This window comes from Salvelinus namaycush, chromosome 31, assembly GCF_016432855.1.
Source record: "Salvelinus namaycush isolate Seneca chromosome 31, SaNama_1.0, whole genome shotgun sequence".
NCBI lineage: Eukaryota > Metazoa > Chordata > Actinopteri > Salmoniformes > Salmonidae > Salvelinus > Salvelinus namaycush.
In genome coordinates this window covers 35,158,773-35,182,481 of record NC_052337.1, presented here as the reverse complement: position 1 = coordinate 35,182,481, position 23,709 = coordinate 35,158,773, and the positions used below count along the sequence as shown (strand labels likewise).

Sequence of the window (23,709 nt, the reverse complement as noted above, 5' to 3'; positions counted from 1 at the left end):
GCCAAACTGAGCAATCAGGGATGAAGGTCCTTGGTCAGGGAGGTGACCAAGAACCCGATTTGTCACTCTGATTGAGCTCCAGAGTTCCTCTGTGTTGATGGGAGAACCTTCCAGAAGGACATCCATCTCTGAAGCACTCCACCAATCGGGCCTTTATGGCAGAGTGGCCAGACAGACTACTCCTCAGTAAAAGGCACATGACAGCCCACTCAGAGTTTGCAAAAAGGCACCTAAGGACTCTGACCATGAGAAAAAGATTCTCTGGTTGGATGAAACCAAGATTGAACTCTTTGGCCTGAATGCCAAGCATCACGTCTGGAAAAAAACCTGGCACCATCCCTACTGTGAAGCATGGTGGTGGCAGCATCATGCTGTGGGGATGTTTTTCAGTGGTAGGGACTGGGAGACTAGTCAAGATCGAGGGAAAGATGAACAGAGCAAAGTACAGAGAGATCCTTTATAAATATCTGCTCCAGTGCGCTCATGACCTCAGACGAGGGTGAAGGTTCACCTTCCAACAGGACAATGATCCTAAGCACACAACCAAGACAATGCAGGAGTGGCTTAGGGATAGGTCTCTGAATGTCCTTGAGTGGCCCAGTCAGAGCCTGGACTTGAACCTGATCAAACATCTCTGGAGAGACCTGAAAATAGCTGTGCAGCGAAGCTCCCAATCCAACCTGACAGAGCTTGAGAGGATCTGCAGAGAATAATGAAAGAAGCTCCCCAAATACAGGTGTGCCAAGCTTGTAGCATCATACCCAAGAAGACTCAAGGCTGTAATCGCTGCCAAAGGTGCTTCAACTAAGTACTGAGTAAAGGGTCTGAATACTTATGTGAACGTGATATTTCAGTTTTTAATACATTTGCAAAAATGTCTAAAAACCAGTTTTTGCTTTGTCATTATGGGTGTATTGTGTGTGGATTGATGAGGGATAAAAACGATTTAATCCATTTTAGAATAAGGCTGTAACGTAACAAAATGTGGAAAAAAGTCAAGGGGTCTGAATACTTTCCAAAGGCACTGTAGACCATATGTAGACCATAGACCATGTTCCTTACAGCAGGGGTTCTCAAAGTGGGTTCCAGAGCCAGCTGTCTAAATAAATTAATATTACTAACAACACAAACAACTTTTGACCAAGGGATTCGTGGAAAAAGTTTGTAATGCAATACAATGTAATATTATTATGTTCTTAATTAACCCTGGGCAACATGGGCCTGGGAGGCTCACATGGATATTGGTACAGAATGTTATCTTCGATGCTAAGAAATGGACCAAAACATAGAAATTTGCCACATACAGTAATCTGGCCTGCATGATCTATTTTGCATCATATGAGCCAGATTTCTGTATTTTTGAAAGCTTGATTGCTAACATGCAAAACGTTTTGCTACTATATCAACAATGGACTTATGAAACAAATACCAAAAGAGAGTTTTTGGGTGGAGTTTTCCGTTAAGGCAGCCCCCCCCCCACACACACACCTTTCTGATTGAGGGGTTTGGCTAAATGCGGAAAACACATTTCAGTTGACATTCAGTTACTGACTAGGTATCCCCTTTCCCTTAACCCTACAGTATATACTAGAGTTTTATTTTACTGTAAACTAGTATTTATTAACTGTAAATACTACAGTAAATATTACAGTATTCACTGTCGTGTTTTCATAGACTTTCTACAGTGAATACTACAGAACAGTCTGCAAAAACACCACAGTGAATACTAAGTATTTATACCATAGTATACTATAGTACTTTTTTATGTGGGTTATTAGGCCTAAGATCTACAACATATTCTATGGTTGTCACATTCTGTGGATTCCTCTTCCCATGGCTGTAGCTGTCCTCTTTAAGTGTGACTTAACTATCCCGACATATTTCTATCAGAGGAATGTGACGAGAGATGTCGTTTCCCGATAAAGTAGCCCCGTGGAGCAGCAGTTGGAGTTAGACTGTATTGAAGCCCCTTTCAACATTCTCACTCTTGTTTCAGATTAAATTGGCATACATGCTAAATAGCACGCTACCTAAACGCAAAGTAAGTGATTACTCATATTTGAAGCATAGGGCCCAAATACCTGCTAAGTGCCGTGTTACTTAAACAAATTCTCTGCTGAAAGAACACCTGTTTGAAAGCCTCAAGGAGAATAATATGTTTCAGGCCAAATAGTTTGCCCCTGGAAAGTGTAAAGACTTTGTTCCTCAGTGGGAGTTTGTTCCTCTGTGAGAGTATTTCTAGCCAAGATTGAGTTATGGGTTTTACTAAGTAAGACATGTTTTGACACAGATTAATAGGGATGTAGGCACACACACACACACACACACACACACACACACACACCACACACCACACACCACACACACAAACAAATAATAACCCTAATAACTGTGAGGAATGTTTTTCTGGATGCCAGGGATAACCTACATGCTGGGCTGCAGGACAGGACTGGGATTGGCCCCAGAGGAGAGGAGAGCATGTCTCTGTCAGCCCCTGTCCTGGAGGTTCACCTGTCTGCTGTCTTTATCATACAGTACACCCCACCATTCCATGCACCACCCAAACATACAGTATATGATCTACACTGAGGGAGGGGGGTGCCTTCAACTCAATATTACAAAGGGTTTTTTAATGTTTTGTACACTCAGTGTATATGGCACATTAAGGAATCACCATTGTACATGATCTTTCTAGAAATGGACACCATTATGAATCTGCTTCATGCTCTCGGGTCACACCAGTATAATAACCATGATAAAGGATGTGTGAATTGAGCGAACCCCGTAAATCTTTGCTATGGGGTTTCTCACACTGTAACAGCCTCTGAGTTAAGCTCTCTCACAAGTGTTTTATGTCCCGTCTCGATGTAAACTGACACTCCTCCTTGCTCTTGAGATCATCCCACTATCTCTTAATTGTTCATTTCTGGCATACTGTGCTTGTCAACTGAGTATTTTTCCCATTTTTCTATATGTAACCCTACGCTCTCAGCCCAAAGTATGGAGCTTGGAGATACCCTAATTTGGGCTTTTTGGAGGACTTGTGCAGGATCACAGGGCTATTAATTGTGATCTCCATGGCAATACAGAGATGTGGAGTGAGAACAGACCGATGTCCCAGGGGTCTGAGAGAACATCTCATCCTCTCTGGGCATTGAGACACTCAGACACACCAGGTTCATCCACAGTCCAGCGCGTCTCTCACACCACGTCTCCCAGCGCCCGGCACCCCGCCTGCCTTATGGAGCTAGTGTTCCGTATCCTGCTGCCCTGGAATGTAATTCAATGAAGAAAAATATGTACGCAAGATGCAACAATTTCGAGTTACAGTTCAATAAAGGAAACCAGTCAATTGAAACTTACAGTTGAAGTCGGAAGTTTACATACACTTAGGTTGAAGTCATTAAAACTTGTTTTTCAACCACTCCACAAATTTCTTGTTAACAAACTATAGTTTTGGTAAGTCGGTTAGGACATCTACTTTGTGCATGACACAAGTCATTTTTCCAACAGTTGTTTACAAACTGATTATTTCACTTATAATTCACTGTATCACAATTCCAGTGGGTCTGAAGTTTACATACACTAGTTGACTGTGCCTTTAAACAGCTTGGAAAATTCCAGAAAATGATGTCATGCTTTTAGAAGCTTCTGATTGACTTAATTTGAGTCAATTGGTGGTGGATGTATTTCGAGGCCTACCTTCAAACTCAGTGCCTCTTTGCTTGACATCATGGGAAAATCAAAAGAAATCAGCCAAGACCTCAGATTTTTTTTTTTAGACCTCCACAAGTCTGGTTCATTCTTGGGAGCAATTTCCAAATGCCTGAAGGTACCACGTTCATCTGTACAAACAATAGTACGCAAGTATGAACACCATGGGACCACGCAGCTGTCATACCGCTCAGGAAGGAGACGTGTTCTGTCTCCTAGAGATGAACATACTTTGGTGCGAAAAGTGCAAATCTATCCCAGAACAACAGCAAAGGACCTTGTGAAGATGCTGGAGGAAACGGGTACAAAAGTATCTATATCCACAGGAAAACAAGTCCTATATCGACATAACCTGAAAGGCCGCTCAGGAAGGAAGAAGCCACTGCTCCAAAACCGCCATAAAAAAGCCAGACTACGGTTTGCAACTGCACATGGGGACAAAGATCGTACTTTGTGGAGAAATGTCCTCTGGTCTGATGAAACAAAAATAGAACTGTTTGGCCATAATGACCATCATTATGTTTGGAGGAAAAAGGGGGAGGCGTGCAAGCCGAAGAACACCATCCCAACCGTGAAGCACGGGGGTGGCAGCATCATGTTGTGGGGGTGCTTTGCTGCAGGAGGGACTGGTGCACTTCACAAAATAGATGGCATCATGAGGAAAGAAAATTAGGTGGGTATATTGATGCAACATCTCAAGACATCAGTCAGGAAGTTAAAGCTTGGTCGCAAATGGGTCTTCCAAATGGACAATGACCCCAAGCATAATTCTAAAGTTGTGGCAAAACGGCTTAAGGACAACAAAGTCAAGGTATTGGAGTGGCCATCACAAAGCCCTGACCTCAATCCTATAGAAAATGTGTGGGCAGAACTGAAAAAGCGTTTGCGAGCAAGGAGGCCTACAAACCTGACTCAGTTACACCAGCTTAAAATACAGTGGTGATCCTAACTGACCTAAGATAGGGAATTCTTACTAGGATTAAATGTCAGGAATTGTGAAAAACTGAGTTTAAATGTATTTGGCTAAGGTGTATGTAAACTTCCGACTTCAACTGTACATTCATTAGGCCCTAATATATGGATTTCACATGACTGGCTATAGGCCCACCCACTTGGGAGCCAGGGCCAGCCAATCAGAATGAGTTTTTCCCCTCAAAAGGGCTTTATTACAGACAGAAATACGCCTGTGTTTAATCAGCTGTCCAGATGACTGGTATCATGCGATCCTGCAGGTGAAGAAGCTGGACGTTGAGGTCCTGTGCTGGCGGGGTTACATGTGGTCTGCATTTCTGAGGCAAGTTGGACGTACTGCCAAATTCTATAAAATAACATTGGAGGTGGCTTATGGTAGAGAAATGAACATACAATTCTCTGACAACAGCTCTTGTGGACATTCCTGCAGTCAGCATGCCAATTGCATGCGCCCTCAAAACATCTGTGGCATCGTGTTGTGTGACAAAACTGCACATTGTAGAGGCCTTGTACCCAGCACAAGGTGCACCTGTGTAATGAATGCTGTTTATTCAGCTTCTTGATATGCCACACCTGTCAGGTGGATGGATTATGTCGGCAAAGGAGAAATGCTCACTAACAGGGATATAAACACATTTGGCACAAAATCTGAGAAATAAGCTTTTTGTGCGTTTGGAACATTTCTGGGATCTTTTATTTCAGCTCATGAAACATGGACCAACACTTTTTTGTTCACTATACATACCACAACCAGATACGTTCAAGTACAGACTGTTGTCTCACAGGACAGAATGGATTGCATGTTGAACTCTGTAACCTCGACCTGCTGCTACGGTGAGGCTACTCCTGTTTATTGGAGTGAAAAGATTCTTTCATGGTAATTTCCTCCTGTGCTACTCCAATGGGATCTAGGCTAATGGCTTACTTAACTTTTCAACCAATCAACCTGGATGAGCTACAGTCACTTAACCATTTGGTCTTTGGATGCAGATGCACTGCCCTACTTATTGAGCTTAATGAGGATCCATTAAACCAAGCTGACAATATTGATAAGCCTTTTTATCGCACTATTGAGGTGGATTCAAATCCAGTGTACACACAGGAATCATAGCCACGGGAAGTAGGGTGGCGGTGGGGGTGCTGCGTTGTCTTTGGCCAAGCTGAAGACGTCTATATCGGTCCATTAATGCAGGACTAGTAAAGGCCCAGTGCACTTCTTTTGTGGAAAATGTTTAAACCAAATGTATTTGAGAGTTTACCAGCATTTGTAACTTGAGTCTGATAATTATCTGTAGAAAACAGTTAATCTGATAATACTTGCGGAATATAAAAATACTTTGCAAATGCATCTTATTTCTATGTGAAAACTGATTGTCTATTCATTCCTTTTCCATGTTAGTAGACGCTCTTATCCAGAGCAACTTATAGTAGGCTATAAGTCAACATCTTATCCGGCCTCACCTGGATGTCTGGTTGAACCTACGGTGTTCGTCTATGTCTCTTGACTGCTCCACTTCCTATTTGACAGCCAGCAGTTACTTTCCCCTTCTTATCTTGTACATCCTCTGAGATGGAGTAGCTTCCATTTTCCTCTCTAATCCCTATCAGTGATTATAACAGAGCCTCAGCGGGCCCCACAGCCGGGCCCCATCCCCGGGCCCCCAGCCATTCTAACACAGCCTGACACACAGAGGCCCCTGCGCTTTGATCAGCCTGTCCTTTATTCCTCTCCTCCTTATCCCTCCATCTGGGGAGCTTTCCCATAATCCCAGCCACCCGGCCCTGGCAGACCTAAAGACTGTCCCACAGATAGCATCTGAAGGCAGAGAGGAGGTGGGGGAGAGATGGGGGGGGCCCGGGAGGCCTAAACCCTGGGTTGATGTGTGAACGGCTGTGTTACCTAGTAAACCACACATGCATGACTGAGGCTGTATGGCTCTCGTCTTTTATCACAAACACCCCTCTGGGTCTTTAAGAGCTGATTGAGGCGAAAACAGGCTTGTTGGGGAAGGGAAAGAAAGGGTGGCGTGATACTTTGTGTGCCCCTCCGTGTTTTGGTTTCTTTATTATTCTGTATGTGAATGTTTTGTCACTTCATTGAAAAGATATGAGTTGCGACTTGTGAGATGGTTGCTAAGTTGTTCGTTCATCACACAGGAACGTAGCACCCTTCTAAAGCGGGTGATGTTAGAGGGTCACCAAAATAATTTATTAGAAGAAACATAAGGTGCAGCTCCTAAATAACTTGAGTGCACCTGTAGTTTACAATCCACTAGGTTTTGCATTACTTTGCTGACAATTTCTTGAATCCCTACAACTTCCCACCTAATTTGTGGTAGAGCACGCTCACCGTACACTGCTTCCTTCCCAGCCTCTGCTTGCCTAGCTGCTGAGATGTGTGAGAGACCCAGGATCGGCCCAGCCGTGGTGGGGTGGCGGTGGCCTCTGCTCCTGCCCTGTCAGCCATCAGGGCCATGTTTTGGAAAGAGGCTGGCTGAGATGAATTGAATTCCTGGTGTTGTGTGCTGCTATGTGAAAAGTTCCGTTGTCTTTAGTGTCTGGACAGACGCCTAGGCTCCTATGTAAACAGAATAGAGACATCTGTGAGCGAGCAGGTGGAACGATCTGTCACCCTGCACACTCCTGTCACCTACGACACGTGTGCAATGCAAACACACCCACACACACACACACACACACACACACACACACACACACACACACACACACACAAATGCAACATTCACATACAAATTCACATCACGCACTAAACATGGTCACTGTTTTGTTGCTAGTATGAGGATCAGCCTGAAAGCACTTTGTGCTAGCAACATTATTAAACGCTTGTAAATTTGTGAGGTTTATTAAACAACTGCCAATACTCCCTCAGATGATCTGTCTTTGGCTGGCATCTGTGTCACCTTGTCAAACTTATCTAAACACAGTTGAGTGTGTGTCTGACTGTTGTGGTGTGTAGCGAGCCGTGGAGGAATCCATGCCTGGCTGTTAGTAGCAGCTCTGCCACTCTGTGTGTTTATGCTCCTCTCCTGACCCTGTGACCCCCAAGGGTCAGGCCTGTTGAAACAGGCAGTGGGTCAGAGAGACATGCATTGGCACGGCTGGTCTGCTAGGCTGACACACGGCACCAGGCGCCTCTAGTGTCTGCCCTCTGACACATGTTTGTGCTAGTCGGCCTCCACTTCCCCATCCTCCTTTCCCCTCTTTACTGTCCCCTCTGTCTCTACTCCATCTCTATTTCTCGCTCTATTTTCTCTCATCCTGTACTCCCTTTTCCTCCCCCCTCCTCTTGTCTATCTCCTCAACCTCTTTAGAAGGGTGAACTACTGAGCGTCTGTGTTAAGTGAGGTGAAGGTTATAATGTTGAGTGAGGTGGTAAGGAGGCGTGTGGAACTTAACTCCTTAAGGAATCCTTAGGATGGGAAACCAACCGTGTTGGTGAGGTTAAAGGTTACACTTCCTTTCCCCTCTGACCCTACAGGCCTTGGTGGTCCCAGTCACATGACTGTCCAGTGTCCACTTTGGTATGTTTTAAAAGCTGCAGAATGCCTGCTTTGAGCCTGTCTGACACGTATACATATTTCAGATCAAATTTATGGTTTGTTACCTGTAAAAAAAAATCTGGCTGTATATGACACCCTTTCAAACAGTCATTTTTTCCCACCACTTTACCAGCATACCTCTTTTATACATAGCGTTGTGGAGCCCGGCACCGGTGACGGGTGGGAATAGGGGTGTGCAGATGTGGGTGGCCGTATATTTTAATAAATCCATTGAATATACACCATCACAAAGAAATGCGTTATTAATTAGTTCAAGCAGGACCTGATCAGTCAACATACATATATTTTATAATAAGAATATAACAAAATATTAGTAATATTTTTCCCAAACTACGCAGGAACCCGTTATTCGTCAAAAAGTAATATTTTTTAACAGAGACCATGCCCTTGTTTTTTTTTGGAGTTTGTAGGTGCTTGTAAATGCTTTAGAAACCTTAGAATTTCTAACCTGGGTAAAATTGTGTGGGATGATTTTAATGTATTCTTTTTTTTAATCACCTTTTCAAGGAATTACAGAGAATATATGCAACCTCCCTCAATATGCCTCCATGCACTTTTACCACCCTGTCCCTGTATCACTCCTCTCCTAGTAGCCAAGTCAATATTTGGTTCAACACTTAGAACTGACTCGACCGTATACAACCAGCTCAGCTGTGTTTGTGTACATATCGGTGTTAGAAATATGTATGTTTGTTTTTTAATTCTTCCCATCCTGCGCCGTCTGTCTGCAGAACGGTTCAATAATGTGTTGAGCAGATGTAGGGAATAAAATCAGGATTTCATGGAGGCTTCAGACACGCCTGTCAGGCTGATCTAGTGTTCTGTCTCTCTGCTCCGTTCCATAACCTCTCATCCTTCAACACATATCTGGCTGATACTATATGGAGGGGTATGGGAAGAAGGCTCAGAGACTAGGGAACATCTATATGATGTGACTTACTGGCTGATAGGAATTGTGGAGTTGTAATAGGAGAGCTTTCAGAATACTTGGATGATAATGGAACGATGGTATGTGGTATGTTGTGATTGTTCATGGATTTGAGGAATTTCTAGTCGGGGATATTGTGCACAGAGGTTAGGGCTACTGCTGATACAGTGCATTCAGAAAGTATTCAGACCCCTTGACCTTTTCCACGTTTTGTTTTACGTTACAGCCTTATTCTAAGATGGATTACATTTATTATTTTCCCCTCATCAATCAACACACAACACCCCATAATGAGACATTTTAGGAAACTGAAATACCACAAGTATTCAGACCCTTTACTCAGTACTTTGTTGAAGCACCTTTGGCAGCGATTACAGCCTTGAGTCTTGAGTATGACACCTCAAGCTTGGCACACCTGTATTTGGGGAGGTTCTCCCATTCTTCTCTGCAGATCCTCTCAAGCTCTGGAGTAGGTTTTCATCAAGGATCTCTCTGTACTTTTCTCCGTTCCTCTTTCCCCTCGATCCTGACTATTCTCCCAGGCCCTGATGCTGAAAAACATTCCCACAGCATAATGCTGCCACCACCATGCTTCACTGTAGGGATGGTGCCAGGTTTCCTCCTGACGTGACTCTTACCGTTCAATTGACCAAAGAATCTTGTTTCTCATGGTCTGAGTCCTTTAGGAGCCTTTTGTCAAACTCCAAGCGGGCTGTCATGTCCCTTTTTTACTGAGGAGTGGCTTCCGTCTGGCCACTCTAGCATAAAGGCTTGATTGTTGTCCTTCTGGAAGGTTCTCCCATCTCCACCACTTTGGAGCGCTGTCAGAGTGACCATCAGGTTCTTGGTCACCTCCCAGACCAAGGCCCTTCTCCCCTGATTGCGCAGTTTGGCCGTGCTGCCAGCTCTAGGAAGTCTTGGTGGTTCCAAACTTCTTCCATTTAAGAATGATGGAGGCCACTGTGTTCTTGGGGACCTTCAATGCTGCAGAAATGTCTTGGTAACCTTCCCCAGATCTGTGCCTCGACACAATCCTGTCTCCTCGCTCTACAGACAATTTCTTCGACCTCATGGCTTGGTTTTTGCTCTGACATGCACTGTCAACTGTGGGACCTTATATAGACAGGTGTGTGCCTTTCCAAATCATGTCCAATCAATTGAATTTACCACTGGTGGACTCCAATCCAAGTTGTAGAAACATCTCAAGGATGATCAATGGAAAATGGATGCACCTGAGCTCAATTCGAAGTCTCATAGCAAAGGGTCTGAATACTTACATAAATAAGGTATTTTGTTTTTAATTCATGTTGAACAATTTCTAAAAACCTGTTTCCACTTAGTCCTTATGGGGTATGGTGTGTAGATTGATGAGGATTTTTTATTTATTTAAACCTTTTTAGAATAAGGCTGTAAAGTAACACAATGTGGAAAAATTCAAGGGGTCTGAATACGTTCCGAATACACTGTATGTTAATATTATGTGTCGTTTGAGCATCTGTGTGTTGGTTCATAAACCTCTACTTTCTCTCACTGTGTTCTCAGTACTGTTCGCACATGGGACCTGAACTCTAACAAGAAGCACAAGATGTGCTTCAAACCCCGCTCCCTGCAGGGGAAGAAAGTCACGCCCACATGTTGCACCTACAGCCGAGACGGGAAGCTGGTGGCAGCCGGCTGCCAGGACGGAACCATCCAGATCTGGGACAGGAACCTCAGCGTGAGTCTCTCTGTCTCACACGCTCACTCGCACACGCATAAACGACCACACGCACAAACAAACACACACACACTACCTCACCATTGTCTCACACTGGCTTACGCACACACTGTTAGTCACACATGAAGGACTCCGAGCAGGAGGCCAGGGGATGGGGTCAGAGTTCAAAAGGTCCCCAACACTAAGCAGGACCCAGCAGTAAATAAAGCCATAGGTGGGAAAGTGGCGTTTGTGTTTGATAAATAGCCTTAATTCAAACCATCCTGTCTGTTTTTTCCCATCTGTCTTGTATCTGGTGTGATATAGGATGAGGGCTGTGTGGTATGCGGATGGAGAGGTCTCTACGTGTGTGGTGGCGGGACATGGTTGAATAAGAATGTGTCGTATGTTAGTGGGACAGATGGTTAGGTTTGGTCCTCATTGCTGAGATGGAGGATTGTTGGTTGTTAGGCAGACATTTATTGTTTTCGGTCACTGGGGTGGGGGTAACCGTTTACATTACCTCTAACCCCCCCAAAAAAATGATATAGGGGAAGGTATGCTGGTGTAGACTTTACAGTGAAGTGCTTGCTTACGAACCATTCCAACGATGCAGAGTTTATAAAATAATAATGCAAAATGAAATAGTGACTAACATGAGGAATAAAATGCACAAGCTATATACAGTACAGGGAGTACCAGATCAATGTGCAGAGGTACAAGGTAGATATATGTACATGAAGGCAGGGTAAAGTGACTAGGCATCTGGATAGATAATAATGAGTAAAATAAAGAACAGAGTAGCAGCAGCAACTGATGAGTGTAAAAGTGTGGGTATGTATGTGTTTTTGTTGTGTCGGTATGCGTGTGTGTGTATGTAGTGTTTGTGTGTGTATGTAGTGTTTGTGAATGTGGGAGGGTTTTGTGTAAGAATGACAGTTCAGTGTGTGTGAGCGAGTGTGTACAGTTGAAGTCGGAAGTTTACATACACTTAGGTTGGAGTCATTAAAACTTGTTTTTCAACCACTTCACAAATTTCTTGTTAACAAACTATAGTTTTGGCAAGTCGGTTAGGACATCTACTGTGTGCATGACACAAGTAATTTTTCCAACAATTGTTTACAGACAGATTATTTAACTTATAATTCACTGTATCACAATTCCAGTGGGTCAGAAGTTTACATACACTAAGATGACTGTGCATTTAAATAGCTTGGAAAATTCCAGAAAATTATGTCATGGCTTTAGAAGCTTCTGATAGGCTAATTGACATCATTTGAGTCAATTGGAGGTGTAACTGTGGATGTATTTCGAGGCCTACCTTCAACCTCAGTGCCTCTCTTTTCATGGGAAAATCAAAAGAAATCAGCCAAGACCTCAGAAAAAAAATTGTAGGCCTCCACCAGTCTGGTTCATCCTTGGGAGCAATTTCCAAACACCTGAAGGTTCCACGTTCATCTGTACAAACAATAGTACGCAAGTATGAACACCATGGGACCACGCAGCCGTCATACCCCTCAGAAAGGAGACGCGTTCTGTCTCCTAGAGATGTACATACTTTGGTGCGAAAAGTGCAAATCAATCCCAAAACAACAGCAAAGGACCTTGTGAAGATGCTGGAGGAAACAGGTCCAAAAGTATCTATATCCACAGTAAAACGAGTCCTATATCGACATTACCTGAAAGGCCACTCAGCAAGGAAGAAGCCACTGCTCCAAAACCGCCATAAAAAGCTAGACTACGGTTTGCAACTGCACATGGGGACAAAAATCGTACTTTTTGGAGAAATGTCCTCTGGTCTGATTAAACAAAAATAGAACTGTTGGCCATAATGATCATCCTTATGTTTGGAGGAAAAAGGGGGAGGCTTGCAAGCCAAAGAACACCATCCGAACCGTGAAGCACGGGGGTGGCAGCATCATGTTGTGAGGGTACTTTGCTGGTGCACTTCACAAAATAGATGGCATCACGAGGAAGGAAAATGATGTGGATATATTGAAGCAACATCTGAAGACATCAGTCAGGAAGATAAAGCTTGGTCACAAATGGGTCTTCCAAATGGACATTTTATTTATTTATTTTTATTTCTCCTTTATTTAACCTGGAAGGCTAGTTGAGAACAAGTTCTCATTTACAACTGCAACCTGGCCAAGATAAAGCAAAGCAGTGTGACACAAACAACAACACAGAGTTACTCATGGAATAAACAAACATACAGTCAATAATACAATAGAAAAAGTATATGTACAGTGTGTGCAAATGAGGTGGGATAAGGGAGGTAAGGCAATAAATAGGCCATAGTGGCGAAATAATTACAATATAGCAATTAAACACTGGAGTGATAAATGTGCAGAAGATGAATGTGCAAGTAGAGAAACGGGTGCAAAGGAGAAAAATAAATAACCGTATGGGGATGAGGTAGTTGGATGGGCTATTTACAGATGGGCTATGTACAGGTGCAGTGATCTGTGAGCTGCTCTGACAGCTGGTGCTTAAAGCTAGTGAGGGAGATATGAGTCTCCAGCTTCAGTGTTTTTTGCAGTTCGTTCCAGTCATTGGCAGCAGAGAACTGGAAGGAACGGCGGCCGAAGGAGGAATTGGCTTTGGGGGTGACCAGTGAAATATACCTGCTGGGTGCTGCTATGGTGACCAGTGAGCTGAGATAAGGCTGGGCTTTACCTAGCAAAGACTGATAGATGACCTGGAGCCAGTGGGTTTGGCGACGAATATGAAGCGAGGGCCAGCCAACGAGAACATACAGGTCGCAGTGGTAGGTAGTATATGGGGCTTTGGTGACAAAATGGATGGCACTGTGATAGACTGCATCCAATTTGCTGAGTAGAGTGTTGGAGGCTATTTTGTAAATGACATCGCCGAAATCAAGGATCGGTAGGATAGTAGGATAGGATCCCCCTTTGAAGAGGGGGATGATCGCGGCAGCTTTCCAATCTTTGGGGATCTCAGACGATACGAAAGAGAGGTTGAACAGGCTAGTAATAGGGGTTGCAACGATTTTGGCGGATCATTTTAGAAAGAGAGGATCCAGATTGTCTAGCCTAGCTGATTTGTAGGGGTCCAGATTTTGCAGCTCTTTCAGAACATCAGCTATCTGGATTTGGGTGAAGGCTTGGGCAAGTTGCTGTGGAAGGTGCAGGGCTGTTGACCGGGGTAGGGGTAGCCAGGTGGAAAGCATGGCCAGCCATAGAAAAATGCTTATTGAAGTTCTCAATTATCGTGGATTTTTCGGTGGTGACAGTGTTTCCTAGCCTCAGTGCAGTGGGCAGCTGGGAGGAGGTGCTCTTATTGTCCATGGACTTTTCCGTGTCCCAGAACTTTTTGGAGTTTGTGCTACAGGATGCAAATTTCTGTTTGAAAAAGCTAGCCTTTGCTTTCCTAACTGCCTGTGTATATTGGTTCCTAACTTCCCTGAAAAGTTGCATATCGTGGGGGCTATTTGATATTAATGCAGTATGCCACAAGATGTTTTTGTGCTGGTCAAGGGCAGTCAGGTCTGGAGTGAACCAAGGGCTATATCTGTTCCTGATTCTTTTTTTTAATTGGGCATGCTTATTTAAGATTGTGAGGAAAGCACTTTTAAAGATTAACCAGGCATCCTCTACTGACGGAATGAGGTTAATATCCTTCCAGGATACCCGGGCCAGGTCGATTAGAAAGGCCTGCTCGCTGAAGTGTTTTAGGGAGCGTTTGACAGTGATGAGGGGTGTTCGTTTGACTGCGGACCCATTACGGACGCAGGCAATGAGGCCGTGATCGCTGAGATCCTGGTTGAAGACAGCAGAGGTGTATTTGGAGGGCAGGTTGGTTAGGATGATATCTATGAGGTTGCCAGAGTTTAAGGATTTGGGGTTGTACCTGGTAGGTTCATTGATAATTTGTGTGAGATTGAGGGCATCAAGCTTAGATTGTAGGATGGCCGGGGTGTTAAGCATGTCCCAGTTTAGGTCACCTATTTTCACGAGCTCTGGAGATAGATGGGGGCAGTCAATTCACATATGGTGTCCAGGGCATAGCTGGGGGCAGAAGGTGGTCTATAGCAAGCGGCAGCGGTGAGAGACTTGTTTCTGGAAAGGTGGATTTTTAAAAGTAGAAGCTCAATTTGTTTGTGCACAGACCTGGATAGTAAGACAGAACTCTGCAGGCTATCTCTGCAGTAGATTGCAACTCCGCCCCCTTTGGCAGTTCTATCTTGTCGGGAAATGTTATAGTTAGGGATGGAAATTTCAGGGTTTTTGGTGGACTTCCTAAGCCAGGATTCAGACACGGCTAGGACATCCGAGTTGGCAGAGTGTGCTAAAACAGTGAATAAAACAAACTTAGGGAGGAGGCTTCCAATGTTAACATGCATGAAACCAAGGCTTTTACGGTTACAGAAGTCAACAAATGATAGCGCCTGGGTAATGGGAGGGGAGCTAGGCACTGCAGGGCCTGGATTAACCTCTACATCACCAGATGAACAGAGGAGGAGTAGGATAAGGGTACGATTAAAGGCTATAAGAACTGGTCGTCTAGTATTTTCGGAACAGAGTAAAAGGAGCAGGTTTCTGGGACAGTAGAATAGGTTCAAGGCATAATGTACAGACAAAGGTATGGTAGGATGTGAGTACAGTGGAGGTAAACCTATTCATTAAGTGACGATGAGAGAGATATTGTCTCTAGACACATAATTTAAACCAGGTGAGGTCACCGCATGTGTGGGAGGTGGAACTGAAGGGTTAACTAAGGAGTATTGAGCAGGGCTAGTGGCTCTACAGTGAAATAAAGTAATAATTACTAACCAAAACAGCAATGGACAAGGCATATTGACATTATGGAGAGGCATGCGTAGCTGAGTGATCATAGGGTCCAATGAGTAGCTGGCCGGGCTGGAGACACGGCGATTCAGACAGCTAGCGGGCCGGGGCTAGCAAGCTAGCAGAAGGGCCTTAGAGGGACGTCGCAACGTTTGAAGTCTGTTGTAGCCCCCTCTTGCTGTTATATCGGCAGCCCAGTCGTCATGGATCAGCAGGGCTCCGTGTGGTTAAAGGGTCCAGGCCAATTGGCAAAATAGGTATAGTGGCCAAAGGATTTGTCCAATGGGCCTCTTCAGCTAACAGTTCGATAGGCTCTAGACAGCTAGCGGGCTAGCAGATGGGCATTCAGGGGACGTCGCGTCGAAGGAGCCAGTTGAAAAACCCACTCGGGCGAATTACGTCGGTAGTCCAGTCGTGATGGGTCGTCGGGGCTCCGTGTCGGCAGTAAAAGGGGTCTAGGACAATTGGCAAAATAAGTATTGTAGCCCAAGTGGCTGATGGACCTCTTCGGCTAGCCGGGAGATGGGCCTAGCAAGGGCTAGCTCCAGGCTAATTGGTAATCAATGATCCCAAGCATACTTCCAAAGTTGTGGCACAATGGCTTAAGGACAACAAAGTCAAGGTATTGGAGTGGCCATCACAAAGCCCTGACCTCACTCCTATAGGAAATTTGTTGGCAGAACTGAAAAAGCGTGTGCGAGCAAGGAGAGCTACAAACCTGACTCAGTTACACCAGCTCTGTCAGGAGGAATGGGCCAAAATTCACCCAACTTATTGTGGGAAGCTTGTGGAAGGCTACCCGAAACATTTGACCCAAGTTAAACAATTTAAAGGCAATGCTACCAAATACTAATTGAGTGTATGTAAACTTCTGACCCACTGGGAATGTGATGAAATAATAAATGCTGAAATAAATCATTCGCTCTACTATTATTCTGACATTTCACATTCTTAAAATAAAGTGGTGATCCTAACTGACCTGAGACGGGGATTAAATGTCAGGAATTGTGAAAAACTGAGTTTAAATGTATTTGGCTAAGGTGTATGTAAACTTCAGACTTCAACTGTTTATGATGTGTAATTAATTAAAATGCCTTTATTGGTATGGCATGTTCAATAGAAACATTCTTTTTTTTTTACGACGTGTTTCGGCTGCATGGCCTTCGTCAGGGAGTACAAAAAAAAGAATACAATGTCCTCTTTTGAACAGCTTTTCCAATTAGCTCTAATTGGAAGAGGGAGTGGTTACAAAATTGATTGGACACACCTAGTAAGCAATACTATACACATTAAAAGGTGAAATACTGTAGCTATGTTATCATAAAAATACAACTCCAAGCTAGAAGTATCAGAACACTTAGAAAGGTAGTTCTGACCTTAAATATGACTGGGAGAAGTGTCAAGAATAAGAAAGCAATATATTCCATAGTACACTAGAACACAGCAAAACATGAACAACAACAGTCTAAACATAGCTGAGGGCAATTGAGCACAATGTCCACTAGATGACAGCAAATGGACCTATCACGACCCTACAGGAAGGGTGAGAAATCCATATCTTCATTTAAACCAGGGTATTTAGTGGTCTGTAGTTTGTAAATCCAAAAACTTTCCCTTTGGTTTAACTGTTTAAGACGGTCCCCTTTTCTAATAGAGGCGGGAATATGATCAATAACCATAGCTTGTAGGGGGGCAGGGTTGCCATGGTGTAAGGACTTGTAGTGCCTTGCCATGGGGTAGTCTTCATTGCCTACCCGTATGGCGTACTTGTGTTCCGCTAAGCGGTCTTGAAGGCGTCTCTTTGTCCGTCCAATGTAGAACACCTTGCACTGTGGACATTCCAATCTATAGATGACATGAGTGGTTTTGCAGTTAATGAAATGCTTGACGTAATACTCCATTTTGGAAGCTGTGTCAACAAAATACTTCTTCTCTGCAATATTTCTGCAATGGTTGCAATGGTTACATTTAAAAGAGCCCTTGGGTTTGTGGTCAAGCCAAGTTTTTTGAGAGTCACCCGGAAGATAACTGTGGACTAATTTGTCATTTAGGGTAGGACATCTCTTAAAGCTTATGACTGGTGGCTCAGGAAAGACTTGGCGTAGTATCGTATCACTTTGGATGATTCCCCAATTATTTTTAATGATTCTTTGAATGTTCTCTGCTTCAGTGCTGTATTTTGTAACAAAATACACTCTCTCTGATGTATCACGAGGCACTCCTCTTCGCAACAAGTTTTCTCTGTCAAGTAATCCAGCCCTTATACCTGCATCTTTCAGGACCTGAACGCTGTAGCCCCGATTCAAGACGCGATTCTCCCATTCAGCAGATTTGACACTAGTCTGTTTCCTGGTCGCAAATTCTGCGGACTCTTTGGAATTGGCCATATGGAATATTCTCTTTTAGCCTTTTGGGGTGAAAGCTGTCTGCCCTCAGAATGGTATTCCCATCTGTAGGCTTCCTAAAGATTGATGTGTGCAAACAAACTTTGTCATTTTTTACTAATGTCGAGGTCCAAAAAATGAATGTTATCCATGCGGTACTCCATAGTTAGTTTGATGTTAGGGTTAATGCTGTTAAGGTATTGGTGGAGGAAATAAGTTCATCTTCTGAGCCGGACCAAAACAGGCAAACATCATCAATTTAGCGTCCCCACCATATAATCCGGTCAAAGAAATGGTTATTAGAAGGATCCAAAATGAAGTTATTTTCCCATTGTCCTCCTTTCTTTTTGATGACCAATTTACCCCTTTTACCAAAGAGCACCTTTTATCTACCAAAATGTACTATTGTGTACCTTAGTAGCGCTTCCCTTCCTCCTCTTTCTACTGTATATGATGTGTATTTAAATTCTAGTGAGTGTGCGTAGGGTCTGTGCAAGAAAGTCAATGCAGATTGTTTGGGTACCTTTAATTGACTATTTAGCAGTCTTATGGCTTGGGGGTAGAAGCTGTCTCGGAGCCTGTTGGTCCGAGAGCCAATACTCCGGGTATTGTTTGCTGGACGGTATCAGAGTGAACAGGCTGGAGTCTTTGGCATATTTTCCGGCCTTCCTCTGACACTGCCTGATATAGAGGTCCAGGATGGCAGGGAGCTCGGCCCCAGAGATGTACTGGGTTGTGAGCACCACCCTTTGTAGGGCTTTGCAGTCAAGGGCGGTGCATTGCCATACGAAGCGGTGATGCAGCCAGTCAAGATGCTCTCGATGGTTCAGCTGTATAACTTTTTGAGGATCTGAGGGCCCATGCAGAATCTTTTCAGCCTCCTCAGGGGGAAGAGGCACAGCCGTGCCCTTTTCATGACTGTGCGGGGGTGTGTGGTCCATGTAAAGTCCTTAGTGATGTGGACGCCAAGAAACTTGACGCTCTCGACCCGCTCCACAACAGCCCCGTCGATGTGGATGGGAGCGTGCTCTCACTTCTTTCTCCTATAGTCCTCGATCAGCTCCTTGGTTAAAGGGGAGGTATGCTGGTCTAGGTTAAAGGGGTGGTCTGCTGCTTTAAATTCCAGGTAGAAGATAATGGACCCTAACAGATACTAATGTAGTTGGTGCTGTATATTAACTAATATACATGGGTTCTAATTTGAAACATTCTTTGTTAGTTTGCAATTGTACAATTTATGCTCCCTGCATATTAAAACCACAGACTGCCGGAAAGCCCCGAACACAAGATTGTAATTTCTATGAGTCACACGGTGGAGGAACTTAAAAATCGAGCTCACTTATTTTTCTAGCGAGAAAGAAATAGCCACAAATTCATTCAGAAATGGAGGAAGAGGATGGCTAGCTATAGCAAGCTAACGTTAGCATTTGCCTCTTCAACAAGAAGCAACTGTGACAACATTGATCATAAGATCCAAAAATAAACTTTCCCATTGAGCAAAATCCACCCCTCAAAGCGTCAAGCGTCAAACTTCAGTTTAGCCCACACTCGGCAGGCTATGTAGAAAACTCCCCCGGAGCCACAGAAATACCGAATTACCGCAACGCGCAGCCCCCAAAAACACCTTGAAAACTTGCTTTATACAGTAACAGTGACCACCATCTCCGTTTTCCCTTAAGATTGTACTGTTTATAGTATGACAGCATCAGTAGTTAGCTATGAAGAGCTGGCAGACATGTTTACATTTGGTTCATTTTATTTGTGTTATTTACATGGAGGACGTGAGCTAAATGCACTCGCTAACATTAGCAGAGAGGTAGCAAGTTAGCTCTTTGACTTTTACTTACCTGATTGACTTCCATTCTGACTGAAACCCATGATAATGCTCGGTCTTTGCTGGTGCTGCTGGCTGTTTGAGATGCTTTAGAAGTGACATTGATGGTAGGGACAGCATCCACTTTGAGAAGCAACTTCTTGCTGAAGCACTCTTTCCAAGCACTCTTTCCAATTTGCATTACCCTGCAAATTGACGAGTAGACGCCCAATTCGCGTTACTCATTCTCACAAATGTCCCAAATTTTTACAAATATCAGATTTTGGTAACACTTACTGATTTGTGCTTGTGGCCAAAACCACATTAACCTAGTGCAAGTGAGGGCATTTCAAATAATTGTTCTATTTTAGATAGTGTGACGATGACCACGGGGCATTGTGGGATTTCTTCTGAAGTTAGAGCTGATTTGGGGAGAACCTCAAGCCCAGCTTTTAGAACAACTTAATATAATAACAATTTGATTTAAGAGTTTGTAATTTGGGAATGTTTTCTTGGGGGAGGGATCTAAGTTACTACTATATGCGTTTCTGGCATTGAGAATAAGTGCTACACCTGGGGTGAATTCCTAGAGTGATAATGTCACATTCGAGGGTTCAACTAATGGTGTGAACAGCTTGGCGGAGAGGATACTGTGAATTACTAGCTAGATGGAGGATGCTTCCACTGAAACAGTAAATCAACTCATAGCTTAGTAGACTTGCTATACAACTCTATTTGGGTGGCCCTAGAGTTTCGCCTAATGTTATTCATGGCGAACTGAATTTTCGAGTGCATGTGAACTGCACAACAACAGAAGAGTAACGTATTCCACCTGGGGTTTTAACCTCAGAAATATCCTGCATGTTTTGGTCAACAGTCCACTATTACACAATACTGCTGCCTGATTCTGACATAACTCAGCCGTGGCTGTAGTAAAGTATATAACCTAAGCGAAGCTCCACAGGCTATCCGTTATCCTGAACCTAGCCCAGTGAAAAATAGCCAGTGATGTAATAAGAGTCTGTCTGTGGTGGGGTGTGATGATTGAGTGGGCAGACATGGAGGTTGCTGGGAGGGCTAATCAAATCCACTCTCTTCTGTACTTTTCCACTATTACTTAATTAACTAATCAAAGTGTGCATTCCATCCATCTCTCTGATCCCGACTGCACGGTGAATTGTGTATTTTGGATCCTGGGAAGCGTTCTTCACATTTGCCTGGCTGTTCAGTTTTTCTCTGGAGATACGTGACAAAGCATCACAGTTAGGACCTTATAAAATCTGCAATGCGGAGAACGCGGTCGGAATCACATTAAAACGAAATTCAACAATATTCAAATATTTATTGAACTTAGTAGGGAATCAACTAAATGTCTTGAAAATTAATACATTTGTCCAAGTTTGTCATAAGACATGAACAGAACGCATCAGTGATTCGTAGTTCCTGCAACTTTCTAAAGAGGCAACAAGCATGCCCCTGTCTGTGTGTGGTGTGCACGTCTACCACTTTTTGTTTTCATTCGCATCATCGCTAACGGCTACAGTCTTCTGGTAGATGGAAAGGCTTTCCCAAAAACCTTCTCATTTAAATATGAACTACAAAGTAGCTTATGCTTACCTGGCAGAAGGATATAATTATTATTTGAATCAATCCAGTAGGTGTTTGTTTGTGCTCTACAAAAACACTGCTAAACAGCCTCTTGCTAGGTGCCCACTGGAATTAAAGGGTAACTACACCCAAAAGTAATTTTTTATATATTTCCCCAGACCTCAAAAGTGGTCTCCTAATGTCGTTTAAGCATTGTTTGTCTATTAAAAAGGTGTGATTTTGAGAGCGAAAACCTGAAAAAACATGGGGAAACAGAAACTGATGAAATGGAATTTGGGAGATCAAACTGAATCAGGCAAAAAATACAGATTTTATAGAGCCCTTCACAGTGGATGAAAATGACCAGCATTCAGCACTTGGGTATGTCTCAATCTGCTTCAGTCGAGTGTCTCTCATGGAGTAGAATTTCCTGCCTGGCTACAGACTGAGGAGAAACAGGCCTTTTTTCCCCGGCTCAGACGGTCAGTCACATCTTCACTTCTCCTCTTCCCGGACTCCATGTCCTGCCCGACTGTCTACCCATGATCCTACCTGCGTGGGGGCTTTTGCGGCCGGTGGGTGACACGTCTCTGGTCTGTGTTGGGGTGGTGGGAAGAAATGACACGCCGCAGCTTCCTGTGGAGGGATCAGTGGAGAGAGCAGGTTTGGCAGTCTATCGCTCACAGCCTCACTTACAGCTGTCACAGACAGACCTGACCCCCGAGAGGGGGGAAAGAGAGAGAGGGGGAGAGAGAGCACTCGGGACCTGGCAAGAGGCCTACTGAGGCAGTCTCTTTAAGTTTGAGGAGGTGTCAGAATGTCAGGACATCACTCCAGTTTGATTTCCTCCTAGTTATGTCCATTTCCTTAGTGTTTGTTGCCAGGTTTCACAAGTCTTGTTATCCCACTAGAGTAGACTATTCACAAGGTACTCTAGTATCCAAGGCTCAAACTGGACTTTCATCATCTCTTTATTTATTCTTCCCATGTTAGCTTTTGCTTTGTTTTTCCCCTTCTATTTACGCTTAACCAAAACAAAATCAGGACAACATTAATCCAAATGTTGACCGTCATTCATGCTCGTCTGCCTTGCTAACAGCTAAATCCTGCACAGTTGTAATTGGCTTAAGGAATGTTAGGAGATGATACTGAGCATATGGGTTTTCCCTTACACCTCCAGCAGCTCCCCCGATCCCTCCGCTCCGCTGAGGACCTTTCTGTGGACAGGGTTGAGTAGCTCAATGTGTGTGAATAGATGTGTGTGTGACGTGACTGTTACTTAGTGTGAGGGGACGTCTGTGAGACAGTGACAGGCAGGCCTGATATCTGCAGGCTCTCTGTGCAGTGAGTCGGGAAACAGGGCTCAGACAGATGACGGTATTTGTTTAGAGATTATAACATCTTATATTCACAAATGTAACAGTACTTTTTTTTGTATTATTACGATCCATGAACCTTTTGATTTTATCTGTAGCAGGCATGCTTTCAGTTTCACATTTGGTCACTACTAGTGGACATTTTCTCACTCACTTTCTCTTGCCTGCCCGAGAGTCTGTGAGTTGAGTGATGCTAGTGAGTTTTCTGTTGCTAGATTCCTGTCCTGCCAGCCCTAACAGAGCCCAGAGACTTTCCCCCCCCCCCATGGCTATAACAGCATGCTCAGAGAGATTGAGTAAAAGCTCTCTAATTTATTACTGGTTCTTCTCCCAGACTAAATATTTACCCAGCATCCCATAGCAGCTTACAATAATACTGTGTGTTCCCTGGCCACCTGGGCTGGAGGGGCAAGTTTTCACTGAATGCCCTTTACCGCTACGACAGGACATGTTTGTGATTTAAATAAAGGACCCCAGAAAACATTATGACAAAATGTAATCAATTTGACTCTTATCACTCTCATAGATTTAGACCCACTTCCTAGCAACTCACTGCTGATGCCCTTCCACTGCTACTCCTCTTCACTCTGAAGAGGTTAGGATCAAGTCCATCTCTTGCCGTATCACTTCTATTACTCATGGGCAGAAAATGTCGACAGACAATATCAATTATCCAGCCGACCTTGATCTAGTGCTCGGGCCGAAGAAGGATTATTGAGGATGACAGATCAGGCTCCTGAACCCTGACGTGGGATTGATTGATCCTGTGATGGGAGTCAAGAAGGTCTCAGCCTTGCTGCTGTAGGGTAGGCAGTGATTGCGTGGCTTGCTGTTATTACTGCATTTG

The 23,709-nt window shown here is 43.9% G+C and overlaps 1 protein-coding gene across 1 annotated transcript in view; it reads left to right on the top strand.

The window, feature by feature from the left end:
- Positions 1 to 23,709, top strand: part of LOC120026274 (WD repeat-containing protein 70) — an 85,034-nt gene that overhangs the window by 24,222 nt on the left and 37,103 nt on the right. The window contains exon 10 of the mRNA XM_038971101.1: positions 10,738 to 10,912. Within this exon, the coding sequence (XP_038827029.1) occupies positions 10,738 to 10,912 (175 nt within the window). The remainder of the gene's footprint in view (positions 1 to 10,737; positions 10,913 to 23,709) is intronic.